Raw genomic sequence first — 27668 nt, 5'->3', positions numbered from 1 at the left:
CGATAGTACTTACAGTAGGAGACGTGTGATGGGGCGATAGTACTTACAGTAGGAGACATGTGATGGGGCGATAGTACTTACAGTAGGAGACATGTGATAGGGCGATAGTACTTACAGTAGGAGACAGCCACGCCAGCAGTGCTTTGTCAACATTGTCCCATCACGCACTAGTGACTCCTGTGGCGGGCCAGGCGCAGTGCACGCAGCAGTGCCCGCTGACATGGTCGACACGGCTGGCTTCCAGGTTAAGCGGGCATGGTGTCATGAAGCAGTGTGGCTTGGCTGGGTTGTGTTTCGGAGGACGCACGGCTCTTGGCTCTCGCCTCTCCCAAGTCCATATGGGAGTTGTAGCAATGGGACAAGACTGTAACTACCAATTGGATACCACTAAATTGGAGAAGAAAAAAAAAGAAGTCACCTTGGGGGTTTGTGGTATATGGCCAATATACCTCCACGTTGCGTTGTGCCTAAGAACAGCCCTTGGCCGTGGTATATTGGCCATATACCACACCTCCTTGGGCCTTATTTCTTAATTGTACACATTTGGACACTTTTACAATTATTGTATGGTAAACATTGACATCTGCCTGGGTGGAACACCCTCCATAATGGGTGTCTGTGTGGGACACCCTCCATTACGGCTCCATCAGTGCTGAGCCCTCTCACTCTGATTGTATGGGACACTCAATTACGGCTCCTTGTGTTTCCAATCTTCTTCCTCTGGCAGGATTACTTCCACGTGCAACTGTCAGACGACAAGCAGGTGAGGCACTTCCTGGAGCTGAGCTATGCTGGTGCCATCCTTCGGGACAGCTGGGTCCTGACAGACGTTGGCATCACCCCTAGCAGTGCCATCTGCTGCCTGCTGAAGGTACCAGCCGAACACCTAGCTGTTTCTACCCGTGCTTGAAAATGCATATCAAAGTGAGCTGGCTATTGCTTGAAACAGCTTCATACTATCATTAGCATAAAGTGTTTAGTGTGGTAATATATAGTGTGGTAATATATAGTATTGGTTATATAGTATGGTTAAATAGTATGGTTATATAGTATGATTATATATATTATGGTGATATAGAGTGTGGTAATATATAGTATGGTTATATAGTATGGTTAAATAGTATGGTTATATAGTATGATTATATATATTATGGTGATATAGAGTGTGGTAATATATAGTATGGTTATATAGTATGGTTAAATAGTATGGTTATATAGTATGATTATATATATTATGGTGATATAGAGTGTGGTAATATATAGTATGGTTATATAGTATGGTTATATAGTATGATTATATATATTATGGTGATATAGAGTGTGGTAATATATAGTATGGTTATATAGTATGATTATATAGTATGATTATATAGTATGATTAGGTATGATTAGGTGATTTAGTTCATTCAAACAGGTGCCATTAATACAGGTAACGAGTGGAGGACAGAGGAGCCTCTTAAAGAAGAAGTTACAGGTCTGTGAGAGCCAGAAATGTTGCTTGTTTGTAGGTGACCAAATACTTATTTTCCACCATAATTTGCAAATAAATTCATTAAAAATCCTACAATGTGATTTTTCTGGATTTTTTTTCTTTCTCATTTTGTCTGTCATAGTTGAAGTGTACCTATGATGAAAATTACAGGCCTCTCTCATCTTTTTAAGTGGGAGAACTTGCACAATTGGTGGCTGACTAAATACCTTTTTGCCCCACTGTATAGTGTGGTGGTATATAGTATGGCGATATATAGTATGTTGAGGTCACCCTGCTTGAGACTTAAAGTAATATTGCCCTTGCTCACCCAAGACCATGGTCATGGTAGAGTATTTGGTTAGTAAGGACACTGCTTTATACCGAGACCATGGTTATGGTAGAGTGATTGATTAGTAAGAACACTGCTTCGTGAGTGTGAAGTGTTGTTGTACAGAGGTCCCTGGGTACATGTCCAGAGCCAGACAGGGACAGAACTCACTCTGTTCCACAAAGTTCTGTGGAAGATTTGCTAACAGAGGAGAGTGGTTATGTATCTAAGTACAAATTTAACCATCAGAATAATGTTTATTTGTGTTCCTTACTCCTTACTTACACATCCCATCATTGACATAGTCAAAGCCAGACCTTCTGTCTGTCTCTCCTTCTTGCTGGTTGACTAGAGTGGAAATCTATAGTATTGTATGGTTGACCTGGGATAGAGCTGAAATGTGGCCCGATGTAGTGTTGCCTTTGTACCAAACACCCTTACAGTCATAAACCTTTTCCCCATGTAATCGCCTCGACCTCAGTCTGGTGTTCGCTAACAGTATCTGAAGAGTCTGTATACCCAGTGGTGTATAGTACAGTAGAGCACAGCAGAGTACAGCAGACTACAGTAGAGCACAGCAGACTACAGTAGAGCACAGCAGAGTACAGTAAAGTACAGCAGACAGAGTACAGCAGAGTACAGTAGAGTACAGTAGAGCACAGCAGACTACAGTAAAGTACAGCAGACAGAGTACAGCAGAGTACAGTAGAGTACAGTAGAGCACAGCAGACTACAGTAGAGTACAGTAGAGCACAGCAGAGTACAGTAGAGTACAGTAGAGCACAGCAGAGTACAGCAGAGTACAGCAGACAGAGTACAGCAGAGTACAGTAGAGCACAGCAGAGTACAGCAGACAGAGTACAGTAGAGTACAGTAGAGCACAGCAGAGTACAGCAGACAGAGTGCAGTAGAGTACAGTAGAGCACAGCAGAGTACAGCAGACAGAGCACAGCAGAGTACAGCAGAGTACAGCAGAGTACAGTAGAGCACAGCAGGCCGTATAGTAGGAGAAGAAGAGGCCCTTTGGGTTCATTGAAATACATATTCATATATTTATATATTCTTGACCCAGAAAATATAAAAAACTATCGGCCTATATCGAATCTTCCATTCCTCTCAAACATTTTAGAAAAGGCTGTTGCGCAACAACTCACTGCCTTCCTGAAGACAAACAATGTATACGAAATGCTTCAGTCTGGTTTTAGACTCCATCATAGCACTGAGACGGCACTTGTGAAGGTGGTAAATGACATTTTAATGGCATCGGACCGAGGCGCTGCATCTGTCCTCGTGCTCCTAGACCTTAGTGCTGCTTTTGATACCATCGATCACCACATTCTTTTGGAGAGATTGGAAACCCAAATTGGTCTACACGGACAAGTTCTGGCCTGGTTTAGATCTTATCTGTCGGAAAGATATCAGTTTGTCTCTGTGAATGGTTTGTCCTCTGACAAATCAACTGTAAATGTCGGTGTTCCTCAAGGTTCCGTTTTAGGACCACTATTGTTTTCACTATATATTTTACCTCTTGGGGATGTTATTCGAAAACATAATGTTAACTTTCACTGCTATGCGGATGACACACAGCTGTACATTTCAATTAAACATGGTGAAGCCCCAAAATTGCCCTTGCTAGAAGAATGTGTTTCAGACATAAGGAAGTGGATGGCTGCAAACTTTCTACTTTTAAACTCGGACAAAACAGAGATACTTGTTCTAGGTCCCAAGAAACAAAGAGATCTTCTGTTGAATCTGACAATTAATCTTAATGGTTGTACAGTCGTCTCAAATAAAACTGTGAAGGACCTCGGCGTTACTCTGGACCCTGATCTCTCTTTTGAAGAACATATCAAGACCATTTCAAGGACAGCTTTTTTCCATCTACGTAACATTGCAAAAATCAGAAACTTTCTGTCCAAAAATGATGCAGAAAAATTAATCCATGCTTTTGTCACTTCTAGGTTAGACTACTGCAATGCTCTACTTTCCGGCTACCCGGATAAAGCACTAAATAAACTTCAGTTAGTGCTAAATACGGCTGCTAGAATCCTGACTAGAACCAAAAAAAAAAAAAAATGTGATCATATTACTCCAGTGCTAGCCTCTCTACACTGGCTTCCTGTCAAAGCAAGGGCTGATTTCAAGGTTTTACTGCTAACCTACAAAGCATTACATGGGCTTGCTCCTACCTATCTCTCTGATTTGGTCCTGCCGTACATACCTACACGTACGCTACGGTCACAAGACGCAGGCCTCCTAATTGTCCCTAGAATTTTTAAGCAAACAGCTGGAGGCAGGGCTTTCTCCTATAGAGCTCCATTTTTATGGAACGGTCTGCCTACCCATGTCAGAGACGCAAACTCGGTCTCAACCTTTAAGTCTCTACTGAAGACTCATCTCTTCAGTGGGTCATATGATTGAGTGTAGTCTGGCCCAGGAGTGGGAGGGTGAACGGAAAGGCTCTGGAGCAACGAACCGCCCTTGCTGTCTCTGCCTGGCCGGTTCCCCTCTTTCCACTGGGATTCTCTGCCTCTAACCCTATTACAGGGGCTGAGTCACTGGCTTTACTGGGGCTCTCTCATGCCGTCCCTGGAGGGGGTGCGTCACCTGAGTGGGTTGAGTCACTGATGTGGTCATCCTGTCTGGGTTGGCGCCCCCCCCCCCCCCTTGGGTTGTGCCGTGGCGGAGGTCTTTGTGGGCTATACTCAGCCTTGTCTCAGGATGGTAAGTTGGTGGTTGAAGATATCCCTCTAGTGGTGTGGGGGCTGTGCTTTGGCAACGTGGGTGGGGTTATATCCTTCCTGTTTGGCCCTGTCCGGGGGTGTCCTCGGAATGGGCCACAGTGTCTCCTGACCCCTCCTGTCTCAGCCTCCAGTATTTATGCTGCAGTAGTTTCTGTGTCGGGGGGCTAGGGTCAGTTTGTTATATCTGGAGTACTTCTCCTGTCCTATTCAGTGTCCTGTGTGAATCTAAGTGTGCGTTCTCTAATTCTCTCCTTCTCTCTTTCTCTCTCTCGGAGGACCTGAGCCCTAGGACCATGCCCCAGGACTACCTGACATGATGACTCCTTGATGTCCCTAGTCCACCTGGCCGTGCTGCTGCTCCAGTTTCAACTGTTCTGCCTTATTATTATTCGACCATGCTGGTCATTTATGAACATTTGAACATCTTGGCCATGTTCTGTTATAATCTCCACCCGGCACAGCCAGAAGAGGACTGGCCATCCCACATATGCTCTCTCTAATTCTCTCTTTCTTTCTCTCTCTCGGAGGACCTGAGCCCTAGGACCATGCCCCAGGAATACCTGACATGATGACTCCTTGCTGTCCCCAGTCCACCTGACTGTGCTGCTGCTCCAGTTTCAACTATTCTGCCTTATTATTATTCGACCATGCTGGTCATTTATGAACATTTGAACATCTTGACCATGTTTTGTTATAATCTCCACCCGGCACAGCCAGAAGAGGACTGGCCACCCCACATAGCCTGGTTCCTCTCTAGGTTTCTTCCTAGGTTTTGGCCTTTCTAGGGAGTTTTTCCTAGCCACCGTGCTTCTACACCTGCATTGCTTGCTGTTTGGGGTTTTACGCTGGGTTTCTGTACAGCACTTTGAGATATCAGCTGATGTACGAAGGGCTATATAAATACATTTGATTTGATTTGATTTGATATTCATAATATTTCAGTTAACAATTTAATCAGCACCCAGATTAGTCTTCAATTTAATTTTCACCCAGATTAGTGTTTAATTTAATCTGCACCCAGATTAGTGTTCAATGTGATCGAACAAAACTCAGTACAGCACATGAATTAGAAAATGTTGTTACAAATTTGAGCCACGAGATGGTGGTAGATTATAAATTTAAATAGCATGGACCTTTGATTTGTCTCTGGATAGAAATGACCCTTGGGCACAGATCTAGGATCAGTTTACTCTCACCAAATCCTAACCTTTACCATTAGCAGTAAAAACACAAACCAGACCTAAGATCAGTGCAAAGGAGCCACTTCATCTTACCCCTGTAATTATATGACTCCTAACTTATATATACTGAGTGTACCACGCCATTGACCTGGGTATGGCCTTCCTTGTGCAGCAGAGTACAGCAGACAGAGTACAGCAGAGTACAGTAGAGCACAGCAGAGTACAGCAGACAGAGTACAGTAGAGTACAGTAGAGCACAGCAGAGTACAGCAGACAGAGTACAGCAGAGTACAGTAGAGCACAGCAGAGTACAGCAGACAGAGTACAGTAGAGTACAGTAGAGCACAGCAGAGTACAGCAGACAGAGTGCAGTAGAGTACAGTAGAGCACAGCAGAGTACAGCAGACAGAGCACAGCAGAGTACAGCAGAGTACAGCAGAGTACAGTAGAGCACAGCAGGCCGTATAGTAGGAGAAGAAGAGGCCCTTTGGGTTCATTGAAATACATATTCATATATTTATATATTCTTGACCCAGAAAATATAAAAAACTATCGGCCTATATCGAATCTTCCATTCCTCTCAAACATTTTAGAAAAGGCTGTTGCGCAACAACTCACTGCCTTCCTGAAGACAAACAATGTATACGAAATGCTTCAGTCTGGTTTTAGACTCCATCATAGCACTGAGACGGTACTTGTGAAGGTGGTAAATGACATTTTAATGGCATCGGACCGAGGCTCTGCATCTGTCCTCGTGCTCCTAGACCTTAGTGCTGCTTTTGATACCATCGATCACCACATTCTTTTGGAGAGATTGGAAACCCAAATTGGTCTACACGGACAAGTTCTGGCCTGGTTTAGATCTTATCTGTCGGAAAGATATCAGTTTGTCTCTGTGAATGGTTTGTCCTCTGACAAATCAACTGTAAATGTCGGTGTTCCTCAAGGTTCCGTTTTAGGACCACTATTGTTTTCACTATATATTTTACCTCTTGGGGATGTTATTCGAAAACATAATGTTAACTTTCACTGCTATGCGGATGACACACAGCTGTACATTTCAATTAAACATGGTGAAGCCCCAAAATTGCCCTTGCTAGAAGAATGTGTTTCAGACATAAGGAAGTGGATGGCTGCAAACTTTCTACTTTTAAACTCGGACAAAACAGAGATACTTGTTCTAGGTCCCAAGAAACAAAGAGATCTTCTGTTGAATCTGACAATTAATCTTAATGGTTGTACAGTCGTCTCAAATAAAACTGTGAAGGACCTCGGCGTTACTCTGGACCCTGATCTCTCTTTTGAAGAACATATCAAGACCATTTCAAGGACAGCTTTTTTCCATCTACGTAACATTGCAAAAATCAGAAACTTTCTGTCCAAAAATGATGCAGAAAAATTAATCCATGCTTTTGTCACTTCTAGGTTAGACTACTGCAATGCTCTACTTTCCGGCTACCCGGATAAAGCACTAAATAAACTTCAGTTAGTGCTAAATACGGCTGCTAGAATCCTGACTAGAACCAAAAAAAAAAAAAAATGTGATCATATTACTCCAGTGCTAGCCTCTCTACACTGGCTTCCTGTCAAAGCAAGGGCTGATTTCAAGGTTTTACTGCTAACCTACAAAGCATTACATGGGCTTGCTCCTACCTATCTCTCTGATTTGGTCCTGCCGTACATACCTACACGTACGCTACGGTCACAAGACGCAGGCCTCCTAATTGTCCCTAGAAATTTTAAGCAAACAGCTGGAGGCAGGGCTTTCTCCTATAGAGCTCCATTTTTATGGAACGGTCTGCCTACCCATGTCAGAGACGCAAACTCGGTCTCAACCTTTAAGTCTCTACTGAAGACTCATCTCTTCAGTGGGTCATATGATTGAGTGTAGTCTGGCCCAGGAGTGGGAGGGTGAACGGAAAGGCTCTGGAGCAACGAACCGCCCTTGCTGTCTCTGCCTGGCCGGTTCCCCTCTTTCCACTGGGATTCTCTGCCTCTAACCCTATTACAGGGGCTGAGTCACTGGCTTTACTGGGGCTCTCTCATGCCGTCCCTGGAGGGGGTGCGTCACCTGAGTGGGTTGAGTCACTGATGTGGTCATCCTGTCTGGGTTGGCGCCCCCCCCCCCCCCCTTGGGTTGTGCCGTGGCGGAGGTCTTTGTGGGCTATACTCAGCCTTGTCTCAGGATGGTAAGTTGGTGGTTGAAGATATCCCTCTAGTGGTGTGGGGGCTGTGCTTTGGCAACGTGGGTGGGGTTATATCCTTCCTGTTTGGCCCTGTCCGGGGGTGTCCTCGGAATGGGCCACAGTGTCTCCTGACCCCTCCTGTCTCAGCCTCCAGTATTTATGCTGCAGTAGTTTCTGTGTCGGGGGGCTAGGGTCAGTTTGTTATATCTGGAGTACTTCTCCTGTCCTATTCAGTGTCCTGTGTGAATCTAAGTGTGCGTTCTCTAATTCTCTCCTTCTCTCTTTCTCTCTCTCGGAGGACCTGAGCCCTAGGACCATGCCCCAGGACTACCTGACATGATGACTCCTTGATGTCCCTAGTCCACCTGGCCGTGCTGCTGCTCCAGTTTCAACTGTTCTGCCTTATTATTATTCGACCATGCTGGTCATTTATGAACATTTGAACATCTTGGCCATGTTCTGTTATAATCTCCACCCGGCACAGCCAGAAGAGGACTGGCCATCCCACATATGCTCTCTCTAATTCTCTCTTTCTTTCTCTCTCTCGGAGGACCTGAGCCCTAGGACCATGCCCCAGGAATACCTGACATGATGACTCCTTGCTGTCCCCAGTCCACCTGACTGTGCTGCTGCTCCAGTTTCAACTATTCTGCCTTATTATTATTCGACCATGCTGGTCATTTATGAACATTTGAACATCTTGACCATGTTTTGTTATAATCTCCACCCGGCACAGCCAGAAGAGGACTGGCCACCCCACATAGCCTGGTTCCTCTCTAGGTTTCTTCCTAGGTTTTGGCCTTTCTAGGGAGTTTTTCCTAGCCACCGTGCTTCTACACCTGCATTGCTTGCTGTTTGGGGTTTTACGCTGGGTTTCTGTACAGCACTTTGAGATATCAGCTGATGTACGAAGGGCTATATAAATACATTTGATTTGATTTGATTTGATATTCATAATATTTCAGTTAACAATTTAATCAGCACCCAGATTAGTCTTCAATTTAATTTTCACCCAGATTAGTGTTTAATTTAATCTGCACCCAGATTAGTGTTCAATGTGATAGAACAAAACTCAGTACAGCACATGAATTAGAAAATGTTGTTACAAATTTGAGCCACGAGATGGTGGTAGATTATAAATTTAAATAGCATGGACCTTTGATTTGTCTCTGGATAGAAATGACCCTTGGGCACAGATCTAGGATCAGTTTACTCTCACCAAATCCTAACCTTTACCATTAGCAGTAAAAACACAAACCAGACCTAAGATCAGTGCAAAGGAGCCACTTCATCTTACCCCTGTAATTATATGACTCCTAACTTATATATACTGAGTGTACCACGCCATTGACCTGGGTATGGCCTTCCTTGTGCAGCAGAGTACAGCAGACAGAGTACAGCAGAGTACAGTAGAGCACAGCAGAGTACAGCAGACAGAGTACAGTAGAGTACAGTAGAGCACAGCAGAGTACAGCAGACAGAGTACAGCAGAGTACAGTAGAGCACAGCAGAGTACAGCAGACAGAGTACAGTAGAGTACAGTAGAGCACAGCAGAGTACAGCAGACAGAGTGCAGTAGAGTACAGTAGAGCACAGCAGAGTACAGCAGACAGAGCACAGCAGAGTACAGCAGAGTACAGCAGAGTACAGTAGAGCACAGCAGGCCGTATAGTAGGAGAAGAAGAGGCCCTTTGGGTTCATTGAAATACATATTCATATATTTATATATTCTTGACCCAGAAAATATAAAAAACTATCGGCCTATATCGAATCTTCCATTCCTCTCAAACATTTTAGAAAAGGCTGTTGCGCAACAACTCACTGCCTTCCTGAAGACAAACAATGTATACGAAATGCTTCAGTCTGGTTTTAGACTCCATCATAGCACTGAGACGGCACTTGTGAAGGTGGTAAATGACATTTTAATGGCATCGGACCGAGGCTCTGCATCTGTCCTCGTGCTCCTAGACCTTAGTGCTGCTTTTGATACCATCGATCACCACATTCTTTTGGAGAGATTGGAAACCCAAATTGGTCTACACGGACAAGTTCTGGCCTGGTTTAGATCTTATCTGTCGGAAAGATATCAGTTTGTCTCTGTGAATGGTTTGTCCTCTGACAAATCAACTGTAAATGTCGGTGTTCCTCAAGGTTCCGTTTTAGGACCACTATTGTTTTCACTATATATTTTACCTCTTGGGGATGTTATTCGAAAACATAATGTTAACTTTCACTGCTATGCGGATGACACACAGCTGTACATTTCAATTAAACATGGTGAAGCCCCAAAATTGCCCTTGCTAGAAGAATGTGTTTCAGACATAAGGAAGTGGATGGCTGCAAACTTTCTACTTTTAAACTCGGACAAAACAGAGATACTTGTTCTAGGTCCCAAGAAACAAAGAGATCTTCTGTTGAATCTGACAATTAATCTTAATGGTTGTACAGTCGTCTCAAATAAAACTGTGAAGGACCTCGGCGTTACTCTGGACCCTGATCTCTCTTTTGAAGAACATATCAAGACCATTTCAAGGACAGCTTTTTTCCATCTACGTAACATTGCAAAAATCAGAAACTTTCTGTCCAAAAATGATGCAGAAAAATTAATCCATGCTTTTGTCACTTCTAGGTTAGACTACTGCAATGCTCTACTTTCCGGCTACCCGGATAAAGCACTAAATAAACTTCAGTTAGTGCTAAATACGGCTGCTAGAATCCTGACTAGAACCAAAAAAAAAAAAAAAATGTGATCATATTACTCCAGTGCTAGCCTCTCTACACTGGCTTCCTGTCAAAGCAAGGGCTGATTTCAAGGTTTTACTGCTAACCTACAAAGCATTACATGGGCTTGCTCCTACCTATCTCTCTGATTTGGTCCTGCCGTACATACCTACACGTACGCTACGGTCACAAGACGCAGGCCTCCTAATTGTCCCTAGAATTTTTAAGCAAACAGCTGGAGGCAGGGCTTTCTCCTATAGAGCTCCATTTTTATGGAACGGTCTGCCTACCCATGTCAGAGACGCAAACTCGGTCTCAACCTTTAAGTCTCTACTGAAGACTCATCTCTTCAGTGGGTCATATGATTGAGTGTAGTCTGGCCCAGGAGTGGGAGGGTGAACGGAAAGGCTCTGGAGCAACGAACCGCCCTTGCTGTCTCTGCCTGGCCGGTTCCCCTCTTTCCACTGGGATTCTCTGCCTCTAACCCTATTACAGGGGCTGAGTCACTGGCTTTACTGGGGCTCTCTCATGCCGTCCCTGGAGGGGGTGCGTCACCTGAGTGGGTTGAGTCACTGATGTGGTCATCCTGTCTGGGTTGGCGCCCCCCCCCCCCCCCCCTTGGGTTGTGCCGTGGCGGAGGTCTTTGTGGGCTATACTCAGCCTTGTCTCAGGATGGTAAGTTGGTGGTTGAAGATATCCCTCTAGTGGTGTGGGGGCTGTGCTTTGGCAACGTGGGTGGGGTTATATCCTTCCTGTTTGGCCCTGTCCGGGGGTGTCCTCGGAATGGGCCACAGTGTCTCCTGACCCCTCCTGTCTCAGCCTCCAGTATTTATGCTGCAGTAGTTTCTGTGTCGGGGGGCTAGGGTCAGTTTGTTATATCTGGAGTACTTCTCCTGTCCTATTCAGTGTCCTGTGTGAATCTAAGTGTGCGTTCTCTAATTCTCTCCTTCTCTCTTTCTCTCTCTCGGAGGACCTGAGCCCTAGGACCATGCCCCAGGACTACCTGACATGATGACTCCTTGATGTCCCTAGTCCACCTGGCCGTGCTGCTGCTCCAGTTTCAACTGTTCTGCCTTATTATTATTCGACCATGCTGGTCATTTATGAACATTTGAACATCTTGGCCATGTTCTGTTATAATCTCCACCCGGCACAGCCAGAAGAGGACTGGCCATCCCACATATGCTCTCTCTAATTCTCTCTTTCTTTCTCTCTCTCGGAGGACCTGAGCCCTAGGACCATGCCCCAGGAATACCTGACATGATGACTCCTTGCTGTCCCCAGTCCACCTGACTGTGCTGCTGCTCCAGTTTCAACTATTCTGCCTTATTATTATTCGACCATGCTGGTAATTTATGAACATTTGAACATCTTGATGTTCAAATCAAATGTTCAAATGTTCATAAAGAGGAAGAGGACTGGCCACCCCACATAGCCTGGTTCCTCTCTAGGTTTCTTCCTAGGTTTTGGCCTTTCTAGGGAGTTTTTCCTAGCCACCATGCTTCTACACCTGCATTGCTTGCTGTTTGGGGTTTTACGCTGGGTTTCTGTACAGCACTTTGAGATATCAGCTGATGTACGAAGGGCTATATAAATACATTTGATTTGATTTGATATTCATAATATTTCAGTTAACAATTTAATCAGCACCCAGATTAGTCTTCAATTTAATTTTCACCCAGATTAGTGTTTAATTTAATCTGCACCCAGATTAGTGTTCAATGTGATAGAACAAAACTCAGTACAGCACATGAATTAGAAAATGTTGTTACAAATTTGAGCCACGAGATGGTGGTAGATTATAAATTTAAATAGCATGGACCTTTGATTTGTCTCTGGATAGAAATGACCCTTGGGCACAGATCTAGGATCAGTTTACTCTCACCAAATCCTAACCTTTACCATTAGCAGTAAAAACACAAACCAGACCTAAGATCAGTGCAAAGGAGCCACTTCATCTTACCCCTGTAATTATATGACTCCTAACTTATATATACTGAGTGTACCACGCCATTGACCTGGGTATGGCCTTCCTTGTGCAGTAGATCAATGGTCCTCTGGCTCAACACCTTATGGATGTAACATAGAGACAAATGGACTGTATGGAACACATTCTTGGTTCATGGAAACCAGGAGGACAACCTGCATGTGTCTCTGTCTCCCAGGGGCTACTCTACGGTTGGACACCTGGGATGGGTGGGCGGAGTTCCTCAGAGGCTGCTTCCTGGGACACAGACTGACCGTCCAACGACACCTGTCTAGGGAGAGACCTGTGATGAGGTCAGAATACACATCTACACACTGAACTGTATGATAGACTTACTATCAACAGTGATGGTACTGAACCTTTATATAGCTTACAATGATAGTACTGACCCTGTATATAGCTTACAATGATAGTACTGACCCTGTATATAGCTTACAATGATAGTACTGACCCTGTATATAGCTTACAATAATGGTACTGACCCTGTATTTAGCTTACAATGATAGTATTATAGCTTATAATGATAGTACTGACCCTGTATATAGCTTATATTCTCGTGTTTTTTTCCTTCATATGTTTTTTCTCTTACCCTGATATTTGATACTGCATTGTGGGAAAGAGCTTGCAAGTAAGCATTTTACTGTACTGTTTTATAACCCACTGTATCTTGTGAACTTGACAAAAAAAACTTGAAACGTGTTATAAATACATTGATTCTGTATTATTCCAGGTTCCAGCTCCGGGTGGCACTCTACATCGCTGCTTCTCTGGGCCACCTGGACCTGGCCGGCTGGCTGCTGGAGAGGGGGGTGCGTGTCATTGAGCCGGTGGGGGTTCACCCTTACCGTGAGTGGTGCCACCAGACGGCCCACCCCGACGTCGCCAAGTGTCCCGCTGTCGCCTCCATCGAGCGAGGCCAGCTCACCATCCTCAAACTCTGTATCGCCAGCAGCGTTCTGACCCTTGCCTGTCAGGATCCCCTGAGGATCGCCCTTCAGTACGGCCACAGGGAGCGTGTGAGTCACCTGGCCACCAAGCTGTGCTCTGTGGTGGTCCTCCCAGGTATGGCCCTGCCCATGCGGACATACCTCCAGATAAAGGGCTGGGTGAGGCTGGGGCAGAGGAGGGCAGCATCCAGGCACTACATGGGCCTCAACAGGGCTCCGTTCAGGACCAGGGTGGGCGACACGGTCCTGGTGGACGGCTTCACCCTCCCCAAGATGTCCTCCAAGCCCAGGAGGAGTGAGGCCAAGGCAGGTATCAGGGTGATGTCCACAGCCTCTCGACGTTTGACCCCCATCAACTGCCCATCTCATGCAACCTGCCCGCTCCGCGCCCTGGCATCCCAGGATAAACCTCTTCAACTACCGAAGCAACACCCTGTGGCCACGAGGGATGAAAGAGAGAAGAAGAGGGGATGTGGAGGGAAGGGATGTGAGGAGGATGAGAGTGGGGATCAGAACAGCAACCAATGGAGGAGCAGAGTCCCGCTCCCGCCCATTTCCAGAGACACCAATCTCAGACCTGTGTTTGCCTCGCCAAACTCCGCCCAGATCCTCACCACCTCACTGGAGGCCTTTTCTCTCCACTGCGACCGCACACCCAGAGAAAACGCCATATACTGTTTGGCCTTGGCCAGGTTAGTCCAAGTTTAAATGACAGCTACGGTGAATATGAATATTTCTCTGGAGGTTTCTTATGAAAGGTGTGAATACTGTCAGAAGAAGCCTCCTATAATCAGTGGGGGGGGGGGGGGGACACATGTAAAAGCTGTTTACACACTTTTTATTTTATTTTGTTCAAGCATTTACCCACCTTTTGTGGAAGATGCATTGAAAGTAGAGGGAGCGTTACTTCTTTAATCCTGAACGGCAATCAGCATTTACCAGTCAATGGTTTTACCACTACATCACTGCCTATGATATACCCTTATCCTCCCTGAATAGATTTCAGTACAAACAAATCATGAGCCAACCATCATGCTTAGAAGGTACATAGTCAAATCAAATCAAATCAAACTTTATTTGTCACATGCGCTGAATACAACAAGTGTAGATCTTTCCGTGAAATACTTTACTTACAAGCCCTTAACAAACAGTGCAGTTCAAGAAGAGTTAAGAGAATATTTACCCAATAAACTAAAGTAACAAATAATAAAACAGTTGAACTTGTCCGGTGGCCATTTGATTAATTGTTCAGCAGTCTTATGACTTGGGGTTAGAAGCTGTTATAGGTTTACCCTAACAAGTCCTGAAACAAATCATGAGCCAACTATCATGCTTAGAAGGTATATAGTGTCAGTCTTATTGGTTCACCCTAACAAGTTGTTTCAGTATGGGGAGAGGATAGAATGTAAGGGCACTTCATTAATGTATTGAGGCCATTACATATACAGTATTTCACAATGCTAGGACACAGATTTGGTCTCCTAACCTTGTTCTGGTTGATTGACTCTCTAACAGTGCCTTCACACAGAGACCATGGTTGCAGCAGCTGAATGTAGCGCGGACTCTGTCCAGGAGGAGTGCTCAGCACATTGGGTAGACACCAGGATCCTGGTCATTAGACCCCCAAGCCATTAGACTAGATTGTACTGAATGTGACTATGTGATTGTACTGAATGTGGTTGTACTGTACGTGATTGTAAGTGTTTGACATGGGTCTAATTTAGGCTCCAACCCCCCCCCACACTTAACACTAGTTTTTATCCATAGAAATCCTCACTTGCTGATGAAGACCTATAGTGGTTGAAATCAATGTAAAATACTGTATGAACACTGCTGCCTTAAAACTATTGTGTGTCAAACTGCAGTGTCAAAATAATACACCTGATACATAAGGGGGGGAAAAAATGCTAAAAATACCACAAGACATGAAATAATGGCATTATGGGAAAATACATACTGTATTTCACAGAGTATTTGACAAACTCTTTATTTACGTTACAAAACTGACAACTACTGTAACGATGTGTTAGCACAGCATGTGTCATCATTCCCCTGCAGTGTGTGGATTTACACAGCAATATAGCAGACAGCTTAAATAGTTTATTTTTATTTAACCTTTATTTCACTAGACAAGTCAGTTAAGAACAAATTCTTATTTACAATGATGGCCAAACCCGGACGACGCTGGGCCAATTATGCGGCACCCTATGGGACTCCCAATCACTTGGGAGTGGGAAGGATACCAAATCCAATATCACACACTTCTTCCTTAGTATTCTGAGAACTGTCAGATAGCTGTGAGAGCTATGAGTGGATCGTGGACCCATGCATAAATGATAACTTTGCTGTAACTCAGTGGGGCAAGTAGAACGTCCGGGTTAGTGTATGTGCATTATCTGGACAGTTGATTGTCTTTGTCTCAAAGCCTTTCCATTTCTGGGGTATTGAAGAAGCTTCTGATCTCAACCTTCTTGACAGGTAAGAAACACTTGGTTAGTGTATGTGTCTTATCCAATGGGTTGTCAGGTGAACGTTGAAGATGCTTCTTGGAGGTGATCTAATGATGTCATTGAATCGCTGTCATTGAGTTGCTCACTGGACAAGACAATTATTCACTGAAAATTAAATCTGTCTTTCATTACACTTATGTTGATACTTGATTGGCTATTTGCTGTCTTTTGAAAATACTTAAATAAATATACCTGTTTTATGAAGCACTTGTAGACATTCATTGTTTTCAAAATCAAAATTTTCAGCAAAACAGATACATACGTTTACAATATGACATCAAATCAAATAAAAATAAAGCAAGTGGTATGTAAATGATTGGTAAAAGGCTCGAACCACCAAAGTCATAGACTGTTCACTCTGCTACCACGCGGCAAGCGATACGAGAGCACAAAGTCTGGGACAAAAGCCTCCTTAACAGCTTCTACCCCCAAGTCATTAGACTGCTGAACAGCTTCTACCCCCAAGTCATTAGACTGCTGAACAGCTTCTACCCCCAAGTCATTAGACTGCTGAACAGCTTCTACCCCCAAGTCATTAGACTGCTGAACAGCTTCTACCTCCAAGTCATTAGACTGCTGAACAGCTTCCACCCTCAAGTCATTAGACTGCTGAACAGCTTCTACCCCCAAGTCATTAGACTGCTGAACAGCTTCTACCCCCAAGTCATTAGACTGCTGAACAGCTTCCACCCCCAACTCATTAGACTGCTGAACAGCTTCTACCCCCAAGTCATTAGACCGCTGAACAGCTTCTACCCCCAAGTCATTAGACTGCTGAACAGCTTCTACCCTCAAGTCATTAGACTGCTGAACAGCTTCTACCCCCAAGTCATTAGACTGCTGAACAGCTTCCACCCTCAAGTCATTAGACTGCTGAACAGCTTCTACCCCCAAGTCATTAGACTGCTGAACAGCTTCTACCCCCAAGTCATTAGACTGCTGAACAGCTTCCACCCCCAACTCATTAGACTGCTGAACAGCTTCTACCCCCAAGTCATTAGACTGCTGAACAGCTTCTACCCCCAAGTCATTAGACTGCTGAACAGCTTTTACCCTCAAGTCATTAGACTGCTGAACAGCTTCTACCCCCAAGTCATTAGACTGCTGAACAGCTTCTACCCCCAAGTCATTAGACTGCTGAACAGCTTCTACCCCCAAGTCATTAATTAGACTGCTGAACAGCTTCCACCCCCAACTCATTAGACTGCTGAACAGCTTCTACCCCCAAGTCATTAGACTGCTGAACAGCTTCTACCCCCAAGTCATTAGACTGCTGAACAGCTTCTACCCCCAAGCCATAAGACTGCTGAACAGCTTCTACCCCCAAGCCATTAGACTGCTGAACAGCTTCTACCCCCAAGCCATTAGACTGCTGAACAGCTTCTACCCCCAAGCCATCAGACTGCTGAACGTTAATTAAATGGCCACCTGCACTATTTGCATTGACCCCCTTTGTTATTGATGTATTTTTCTAATTGTTTTCCACTGACTCTCTTGAATTGGCTCGATGCACACTCACTACACTCTACCCACACATTCACTGTGACACTGACCGACTTTCACACTAGCTGCTGCTACTGTGTTTATTATCTATCCTGATTGCCTAGTCACTTTTACCCTTACCTACATGTACATACTGTATTACCTCAACTACCTCGCACCCATGCACATTGACTCGGTACTGGTACTCCTTGTATATAGCCTTGTTATTGTTATTGTGTTACTATTTAGAAAATATTTTCTTAATTTTTAACTCTGCATTGTTGGGAATGGGCTCGTAATAAAGCATCTCACAGTTGTTTTCGGCGTATGTGACCAATACGATTAGATTTTCATCTGAACAAATGAATGCTCTCGTTGTTATAATGAGGAATTTATTTAAATAATTTGGTTTTCCTTGAAGATTTGAATGTGCTGAGAAAGCCTTTCGTGATGGATCTAGACAATCTGGTGAAAAGGGAGGGTTTGCGACTCTTCTCTTCAAGTGGGAAGGACGATGCGATATCATAAATTCCCTCTGGAGAAAAGGAGCCATGAGATGTTGTCATCGTCTCTGCAACGAAAGACCATCCAGCATGCCATCAATTTACATTTTTACTCATTTATCAGACACTCTTATCCAGAGAGACTTACAAGGAGCAATTAGGATTAAGTGCCTTGCTCAAGAGCACATTGACAGATTTTGCCTCGTGAACTCAGGGATTCTGAACCAGCAACCAATCGGTTACTGGCCCAACCTCTTAACCCACTAGGCTACCACCCAGCCCACAGTACAGTATGTCATAGGTAACAACTCAGAGGAGTACAACGTCTTTCCAAATGAATTAGTGGAATGGTAAAGGGATAATGTCTCAGTCTTGACTGAGCAGCAGTCTAAACAGCAGCAGGGCTTACCTGTAAAGTACACAGTAGGGGAAATGTTCTGAGGCTGGTACTCCAGAGACTCTTGAGGACAGAGGTTCTTACTAACTTTCTTGGAACCCTGGTTGGTAGGAAAAGGCACATTAAAACAAACTGAAATGTTTTCGATATCTTAAAGTACAGCATATCAACTGCAAAGAAGCAGTGCAATGCCATGACACAAAGAATCATATAAAAGGTCAACAGCAGTGTTATTTATGAAAGATGTATGTGTACTATACCTTTGTATTGAAGGTGAGGACCTGCTCTCCAGTACTGCTGATGGTATCCCTTTCCAAATCAAACACGCCTTCTACAATGTCACTGGTGGCCACGCTGGTAGCGGACTCAAAATAACATTTAGCAGTGGCTTTGGTGATCATTTGAAGAATGACCATGCAAGTAGAAGTCTTTGGATCGTTCTGGACTGAAACATCAAAGTTTATGTTTTCATACTCATCTGACCACTGTCTCAGGAAGCACTTCACTGTCTCTTCAGCAAATATCTGGAGAAGCTGAGAGGAGAGCTCCTTGGATATGGCACATTGTTCCTTTCCCCATTTCAGCCTTGAAAGAATGGAGTCTGAAGCACTTTTGGCTGCTTCCAATGTTAAGACCTGTGGAGTGCTGTGGCTGTCCTGAAGGGCTATCACTTTATCCACCAATTCATGGCTGAAAATGTGGATGGTCCAAGTGGAAATGATTTTTCTCAATTTCCTAACAGCAGATCCATATGGGAGTTGTAGCAATGGGACAAGACTGTAACTACCAATTGGATACAACTAAATTGAAAAAAAAAAAAAGTCACATGATGGGTTTGTGGTATATGGCCAATATACCTCCGCGTTGCGGAGAACAGCCCTTTGCCGTGGTATATTGGCCATATATTGACCACACCGCCTTATTTCTTAATTGTACACAATTGGACACTTTTACAATTATTGTGTGGGACACCCTCCATTACAGCTCCATCAGTTTTGAGCCCTCTCACTCTGATTGTATAGGACACTCGCAGGATTACTTCCTGCTGTCAGACGACAAGCAGGTGAGGCACTTCCTGGAGCTGAGCTATGCTGGTGCCATCCTTCGGGACAGCTGGGTCCTGACAGACGTTGGCATCACCCCTAGCAGTGCCATCTGCTGCCTGCTGAAGGTACCAGCCGAACACCTAGCTGTTTCTACCCGTGCTTGAAAATGCATATCAAAGTGAGCTGGCTATTGCTTGAAACAGCTTCATACTATCATTAACATAAAGTGTTTCAGATATAGTGTGGTAATATATAGTATGGTGATATATATATAGTGTGGTGATATATAGTATGGTTAAATAGTATGGTTATATAGTATGATTATATATGTAATGGTGATATAGAGTGTGGTAATATATAGTATGGTGATATAGTATGGTTATATAGTATGGTGATATATATAGTATGTTTAAATAGTATGATTATATATATTGTGGTAATATATAGTATGGTGATATAGTATGATTATATAGTATGATTATATAGTATGGTTATATAGTATGATTATATAGTATGGTTATATAGTATGATTATATAGTATGGTTATATAGTATGATTATATAGTATGGTTATATTGTATGATTATGTAGTATGGTTAAATTGTATGATTATATAGTATGGTTATAATAGTATATATATAGTATGATTATATATATTATGGTTATATATAGTAAGGTGATATATAGTGTGGTGATAAATAGTATGGTTATATAGTATGGTTAAATAGTATGATTATATATATTATGGTGATATAGAGTGTGGTAATATATAGTATGGTGATATAGTATGGTGATATAGTATGGTGATATAGTATGGTTATATAATATGGTTATATAGTATGGTTATATAGTATGATTATATAGTATGGTTATATATATAGCATGGTGATATATAGTATGGTGATATAGTATGGTGATATAGTATGGTTATATAGTATGGTTATATAGTATGGTTATATATATAGCATGGTGATATATAGTATGGTGATATAGTATGGTGATATAGTGTGATTATATAGTATGGTGATATGATTATATAGCATGGTGATATATAGTATGGTAATATATAGTATGGTGATATAGTATGATTATATAGTATGGTGATATATAGAATGGTAATATATAGTATGGTGATATAGTATGATTATATAGCATGGTGATATATAGAATGGTAATATATAGTATGGTGATATAGTATGATTATATAGTATGGTGATATAGAGTGTGGTAATATATAGTATGGTGATATATAGTATGGTTAAATAGTATGATTATATAGTATGGTGATATAGTATGGTGATATAGTATGATTATATATATTATGGTTATATATAGCATGGTGATATATAGTATGGTGATATAGTATGGTGATATAGTATGGTTATATAGTATGGTTATATAGTGTGGTGATATAGTGTGGTGATATAGTATGGTTATATAGTATGGTGATATAGTGTGGTGATATAGTATGGTGATATAGTATGGTTATATAGTATGGTGATATATAGCATGGTGATATATAGTATGGTTATATAGTATGGTGATATATAGCATGGTGATATATAGTATGGTGATATATAGTATGGTAATATATAGTATGGTGATATATAGAATGGTGATATATAGTATGGTAATATATAGTATGGTGATAAATATAATGGTAATATATAGTATGGTAATATATAGTATGGTGATATATAGAATGGTAATATATAGTATGGTAATATATAGTATGGTGATATATAGTATGATTATATAGTATGGTGATATAGTATGGTGATATAGTGTGGTGATATATAGTATAGTGTGATATATAGTATGGTTATATATAGTATGGTTATATATAGTGTGGTAATATATAGTATGGTTAAATTGTATGATTATATAGTATGGTTAAATTGTATGATTATATAGTATGGTTATATAGTATGATTATATATATTATGGTTATATATAGCATGGTTATATATAGTATGGTAATCTATAGAATGGTGATATATAGTGTGGTGATATATAGTGTGGTAATATATAGTATGGTGATATAGTATGATTATATAGTATGCTTATATAGTATGGTTATATAGTATGATTATATATATATTATGGTTATATATAGTATGGTGATATATAGTATGGTGATTTATAGTGTGGTAATATATAGTATGGTAATATAGTATGGTGATAAAGTATGGTTATATATATAGCATGGTGATATTTAGTATGGTGATATAGTATGATTATATAGTATGGTGATATAGTATGGTGATATATAGTGTGGTAATATATAGTATAGTGATATATAGTATGGTGATATAGTATGGTGATATAGTATGGTGATATATAGTATGGTGATATAGTATGGTGATATATAGTGTGGTAATATATAGTATGGTGATATAGTATGGTGATATAGTATGGTGATATATAGTATGGTGATATATAGTATGGTGATATATAGTGTGGTGATATATAGTATGGTGATATAGTATGGTGATATATAGTATGGTGATATATAGTATGGTGATATAGTATGGTGATATATAGTGTGGTAATATATAGTATGGTGATATAGTATGGTGATATAGTATGGTGATATATAGTATGGTGATATATAGTATGGTGATATATAGTGTGGTGATATATAGTATGGTGATATAGTATGGTGATATATAGTGTGGTAATATATAGTATAGTGATATATAGTATGGTGATATATAGTATGGTTATATATAGTATGGTTATATATAGTATGGTGTTATATAGTATGATTATATATGTATTATGGTGATATATAGTATGGTGATATATAGTATGGTTATATATAGTATGGTTAAATAGTATGATTATATAGTATGGTTATATAGTATGATTATATATATTATGGTTATATATAGCATGGTTATATATAGTATGGTGATATATAGCATGGTGATATATAGTGTGGTGATATATAGTATGGTGATATATAGCATGGTGATATATAGTATGATTATATATAGTATGGTTATATATAGTATGGTTATATATAGTATGGTAATATAGTATGATTATATATGTATTATGGTGATATATAGTGTGGTGATATATAGTATGGTGATATATAGTATGGTGATATATAGTATGGTGATATAGTATGTTTATATAGTATGATTATATAGTATGGTGATATATAGCGTGGTGATATGTAGTATGGTTATATAGTATGGTGATATATAGTATGGTGATATAGTATGATTATATAGTATGGTTATATTGTATGATTATATAGTATGGTTATATATATAGTATGGTGATATAGAGTGTGGTAATATATAGTATGGTGATATAGTATGGTTATATAGTATGATTATATATATTATGGTGATATATAGTATGGTGATATAGTATGGTGATATATAGTATGGTGATATAGAGTGTGGTGATATAGAGTGTGGTAATATATAGTATGGTGATATAGTATGGTTATATAGTATGATTATATAGTATGGTTATATATAGTATGATTAGGTGATTTAGTTCATTCAAACAGGTGCCATTAATACAGGTAACGAGTGGAGGACAGAGGAGCCTCTTAAAGAAGAAGTTACAGGTCTGTGAGAGCCAGAAATCTTGCTTGTTTGTAGGTGACCAAATACTTATTTTCCACCATAATTTGCAAATAAATTCATTAAAAATCCTACAATGTGATTTTTCTGGATTTTTTTTCTTTCTCATTTTGTCTGTCATAGTTGAAGTGTACCTATGATGAAAATTACAGGCCTCTCTCATCTTTTTAAGTGGGAGAACTTGCACAATTGGTGGCTGACTAAATACCTTTTTGCCCCACTGTATAGTGTGGTGGTATATAGTATGGCGATATATAGTATGTTGAGGTCACCCTGCTTGAGACTTAAAGTAATATTGCCCTTGCTCACCCAAGACCATGGTCATGGTAGAGTATTTGGTTAGTAAGGACACTGCTTTATACCGAGACCATGGTTATGGTAGAGTGATTGATTAGTAAGAACACTGCTTCGTGAGTGTGAAGTGTTGTTGTACAGAGGTCCCTGGGTACATGTCCAGAGCCAGACAGGGACAGAACTCACTCTGTTCCACAAAGTTCTGTGGAAGATTTGCTAACAGAGGAGAGTGGTTATGTATCTAAGTACAAATTTAACCATCAGAATAATGTTTATTTGTGTTCCTTACTCCTTACTTACACATCCCATCATTGACATAGTCAAAGCCAGACCTTCTGTCTGTCTCTCCTTCTTGCTGGTTGACTAGAGTGGAAATCTATAGTATTGTATGGTTGACCTGGGATAGAGCTGAAATGTGGCCCGATGTAGTGTTGCCTTTGTACCAAACACCCGTACAGTCATAAACCTTTTCCCCATGTAATCGCCTCGACCTCAGTCTGGTGTTCGCTAACAGTATCTGAAGAGTCTGTATACCCAGTGGTTTATAGTACAGTAGAGCACAGCAGAGTACAGTAGAGCACAGCAGAGTACAGCAGAGTACAGTAGAGCACAGCAGAGTACAGTAGAGTACAGCAGACAGAGTACAGCAAAGTACAGCAGAGTACAGTAGAGCACAGCAGGCCGTATAGTAGGAGAAGAAGAGGCCCTTAGGGTTCATTGAAATACATATTCATAATATTTCTGTTAACAATTTAATCTGCACCCAGATTAGTGTTCAATGTGATAGAACAAAACTCAGTACAGCACATGAATTAGAAAATGTTGTTACAAGTTTGAGCCACGAGATGGTGGTAGATTATAAGTTTAAATAGCATGGACCTTTGATTTGTCTCTGGATAGAAATTGCCCTTGGGCACAGATCTAGGATCAGCATACTCTCACCAAATCCTAACCTTTACCATTAACAGTAAAAACACAAACCAGACCTAAGAGCAGTGCAAAGGAGCCAGTTCATCTTAACCCTGTAATTATATGACTCCTAACTTATATATACTGAGTGTACCAAACATTAGAAACACCTTCCTAATATTGAGTTGCACCCCGCCTTTTGCCATCAGAACAGCCTCAATTCGTTGGGGCATGGACTCTACAAGGTGTTTGAAAGCGTTCCACAGGGATGCTGGCCCATGTTGACTCCAATGCTTCCAACAGTTGTGCCAAGTTGGCTGGATGTTCTTTGGGTGGTGGACCACACAGGAAACTGTTGAGTGTGAAAAACCCCAGCAGCATTGCAGTTCTTGACACAAACCGGTGCATCTGGCACCTACTACCCCGTTCAAAGGCACTTAAATATTTTGTCTTGCCCATTCACCCTCTGAATGGCACACATACACAATCCATGTCTCAATTGTCTCAAGGCTTAAAAATCCTTCTTTAACCTGTCCGCTCCCCTTCATCTACACTGAAGTGGATTTAACAAGTGACATCATTAAGGGATCATAGCTTTCACCTGGATTCACCTGGTCAGTCTTTGTCATGGAAAGAACCGGTGTTCATAATGTTTTGTTTACTCGGTGTATAAACACAACATAGGTATTTATGTAAAACAAGTGAATTTACTGAATGTCCATGGTCTTATACTTCAGCGGGAGCCGGTGGTGCGTGTGTTCAGTGCCGTGACGGGGGAGACCCTCTCAGTCTTGGGCACTGTGTTTCTCCTGAGTACGTCTGTGGCCAGGCTCATGACCCTGGTGTCCCAGCAGTGTGGGCTTCCCGTCAGCTCCTTCAGACTGAGCTCTCCCACCAGCCTGCAACTCTACGACTGCAACTGGCTGCACGACTACGCCATTGACCTGGGTATGGCCTTCCTTGTGCAGTAGATCAATGGTCCTCTGGCTCAACACCTTATGGATGTAACACAGAGACAAATGGACTGTATGGAACACATTCTTGGTTCATGGAAACCAGGAGGACAACCTGCATGTGTCTCTGTCTCTCAGGGGCTACTCTACGGTTGGACACCTGGGATGGGTGGGCGGAGTTCCTCAGAGGCTGCTTCCTGGGACACAGACTGACAGTCCAACGACACCTGTCTAGGGAGAGACCTGTGATGAGGTCAGAATACACATCTACACACTGAACTGTATGATAGACTTACTATCAACAGTGATGGTACTGAACCTTTATATAGCTTACAATAATAGTACTGACCCTGTATATAGCTTACAATGATAGTACTGACCCTGTATATAGCTTACAATGATAGTACTGACCCTGTATATAGCTTACAATAATGGTACTGACCCTGTATTTAGCTTACAATGATAGTACTGACCCTGTATATAGCTTATAATGATAGTACTGACCCTGTATATAGCTTATATTCTCGTGTTTTTTTCCTTCATATGTTTTTTCTCTTACCCTGATATTTAATACTGCATTGTGGGAAAGAGCTTGCAAGTAAGCATTTTACTGTACTGTTTTATAACCCACTGTATCTTGTGAACTTGACAAAAAAAACTTGAAACGTGTTATAAATACATTGATTCTGTATTATTCCAGGTTCCAGCTCCGGGTGGCACTCTACATCGCTGCTTCTCTGGGCCACCTGGACCTGGCCGGCTGGCTGCTGGAGAGGGGGGTGCGTGTCATTGAGCCGGTGGGGGTTCACCCTTACCGTGAGTGGTGCCACCAGACGGCCCACCCCGACGTCGCCAAGTGTCCCGCTGTCGCCTCCATCGAGCTCGGCCAGCTCACCATCCTCAAACTCTGTATCGCCAGCAGCGTTCTGACCCTTGCCTGTCAGGATCCCCAGGGTCGTGACCCCCTGAGGATCGCCCTTCAGTACGGCCACAGGGAGTGTGTGAGTCACCTGGCCACCAAGCTGTGCTCTGTGGTGGTCCTCCCAGGTATGGCCCTGCCCATGCGGACATACCTCCAGATAAAGGGCTGGGTGAGGCTGGGGCAGAGGAGGGCAGCATCCAGGCACTGCATGGGCCTCAACAGGGCTCCGTTCAGGACCAGGGTGGGCGACACGGTCCTGGTGGACGGCTTCACCCTCCCCAAGATGTCTTCCAAGCCCAGGAGGAGTGAGGCCAAGGCGGGTATCAGGGTGATGTCCACAGCCTCTCAAAGTTTGACCCCCATCAACTGCCCATCTCATGTAACCTGCCAGCTCCGCGCCCTGGCATCCCAGGATAAACCTCTTCAACTACCGAAGCAACACCCTGTGGCCACGAGTGATGAAAGAGAGAAGAAGAGGGGATGTGGAGGGAAGGGATGTGAGGAGGATGAGAGTGGGGATCAGAACAGCAACCAATGGAGGAGCAGAGTCCCGCTCCCGCCCATTTCCAGAGACACCAATCTCAGACCTGTGTTTGCCTCGCCAAACTCCGCCCAGATACTCACCACCTCACTGGAGGCCTTTTCTCTCCACTGCGACCGCACACCCAGAGAAAACGCCATATACTGTTTGGCCTTGGCCAGGTTAGTCCAAGTTTAAATGACAGCTACGGTGAATATGAATATTTCTCTGGAGGTTTCTTATGAAAGGTGTGAATACTGTCAGAAGAAGCCTCCTATAATCAGTGGGGGGGGGGGGGGGAACACATGTAAAAGCTGTTTACACACTTTTTATTTTATTTTGTGCAAGCATTTACCCACCTTTTGTGGAAGATGCATTGAAAGTAGAGGGAGCGTTACTTCTTTAATCCTGAACGGCAATCAGCATTTACCAGTCAATGGTTTTACCACTACATCACTGCCTATGATATACCCTTATCCTCCCTGAATAGATTTCAGTACAAACAAATCATGAGCCAACCATCATGCTTAGAAGGTACATAATCAAATCAACTCAAACTTTATTTGTCACATGCGCTGAATACAACAAGTGTAGATCTTTCCGTGAAATACTTTACTTACAGGCCCTTAACAAACAGTGCAGTTCAAGAAGAGTTGAAGAGAATATTTACCCAATAAACTAAAGTAACAAATAATAAAACATTTGAACTTGTCCGGTGGCCATTTGATTAATTGTTCAGCAGTCTTATGACTTGGGGTTAGAAGCTGTTATAGGTTTACCCTAACAAGTCCTGAAACAAATCATGAGCCAACTATCATGCTTAGAAGGTATATAGTGTCAGTCTTATTGGTTCACCCTAACAAGTTGTTTCAGTATGGGGAGAGGATAGGATGTAAGGGCGCTTCATTAATGTATTGAGGCCATTACATATACAGTATTTCACAATGCTAGGACACAGATTTG

General features: G+C 42.2%; 1 protein-coding gene across 1 annotated transcript; it reads left to right on the top strand.

Moving 5' to 3' along the window:
• The first annotated feature begins 220 nt into the window (after positions 1–220).
• Positions 221–26985, top strand: LOC110515169 (protein ANKUB1-like). Its single transcript, XM_090182731.1, has 8 exons — positions 221–244; positions 728–871; positions 13356–13883; positions 14172–14257; positions 19442–19628; positions 25048–25258; positions 25402–25516; positions 25964–26985. Exons 1-8 carry the CDS (start codon positions 221–223, stop codon positions 26901–26903), a joined length of 2235 nt encoding a protein of 744 aa, XP_090038857.1. The 3' UTR covers positions 26904–26985.
• Positions 26986–27668: the final 683 nt, after the last annotated feature.

Source organism: Oncorhynchus mykiss, chromosome 1, assembly GCF_057628025.1.
Source record: "Oncorhynchus mykiss isolate SJ-2025 chromosome 1, ASM5762802v1, whole genome shotgun sequence".
NCBI lineage: Eukaryota > Metazoa > Chordata > Actinopteri > Salmoniformes > Salmonidae > Oncorhynchus > Oncorhynchus mykiss.
This window is presented reverse-complemented; position numbering and strand designations above follow the sequence as displayed.

Excerpts from the sequence above, each read along its gene's own strand:
- LOC110515169 (XM_090182731.1), top strand. The coding sequence starts at position 221 with ATGGTCGACACGGCTGGCTTCCAG. Across the intron at positions 245-727 it reads TCGACACGGCTGGCTTCCAG|GATTACTTCCACGTGCAACT; the intron begins GTTAAGCGGGCA and ends TTCCTCTGGCAG. Across the intron at positions 13,884-14,171 it reads AGGCCAAGGCAGGTATCAGG|ATCCTCACCACCTCACTGGA; the intron begins GTGATGTCCACA and ends AACTCCGCCCAG.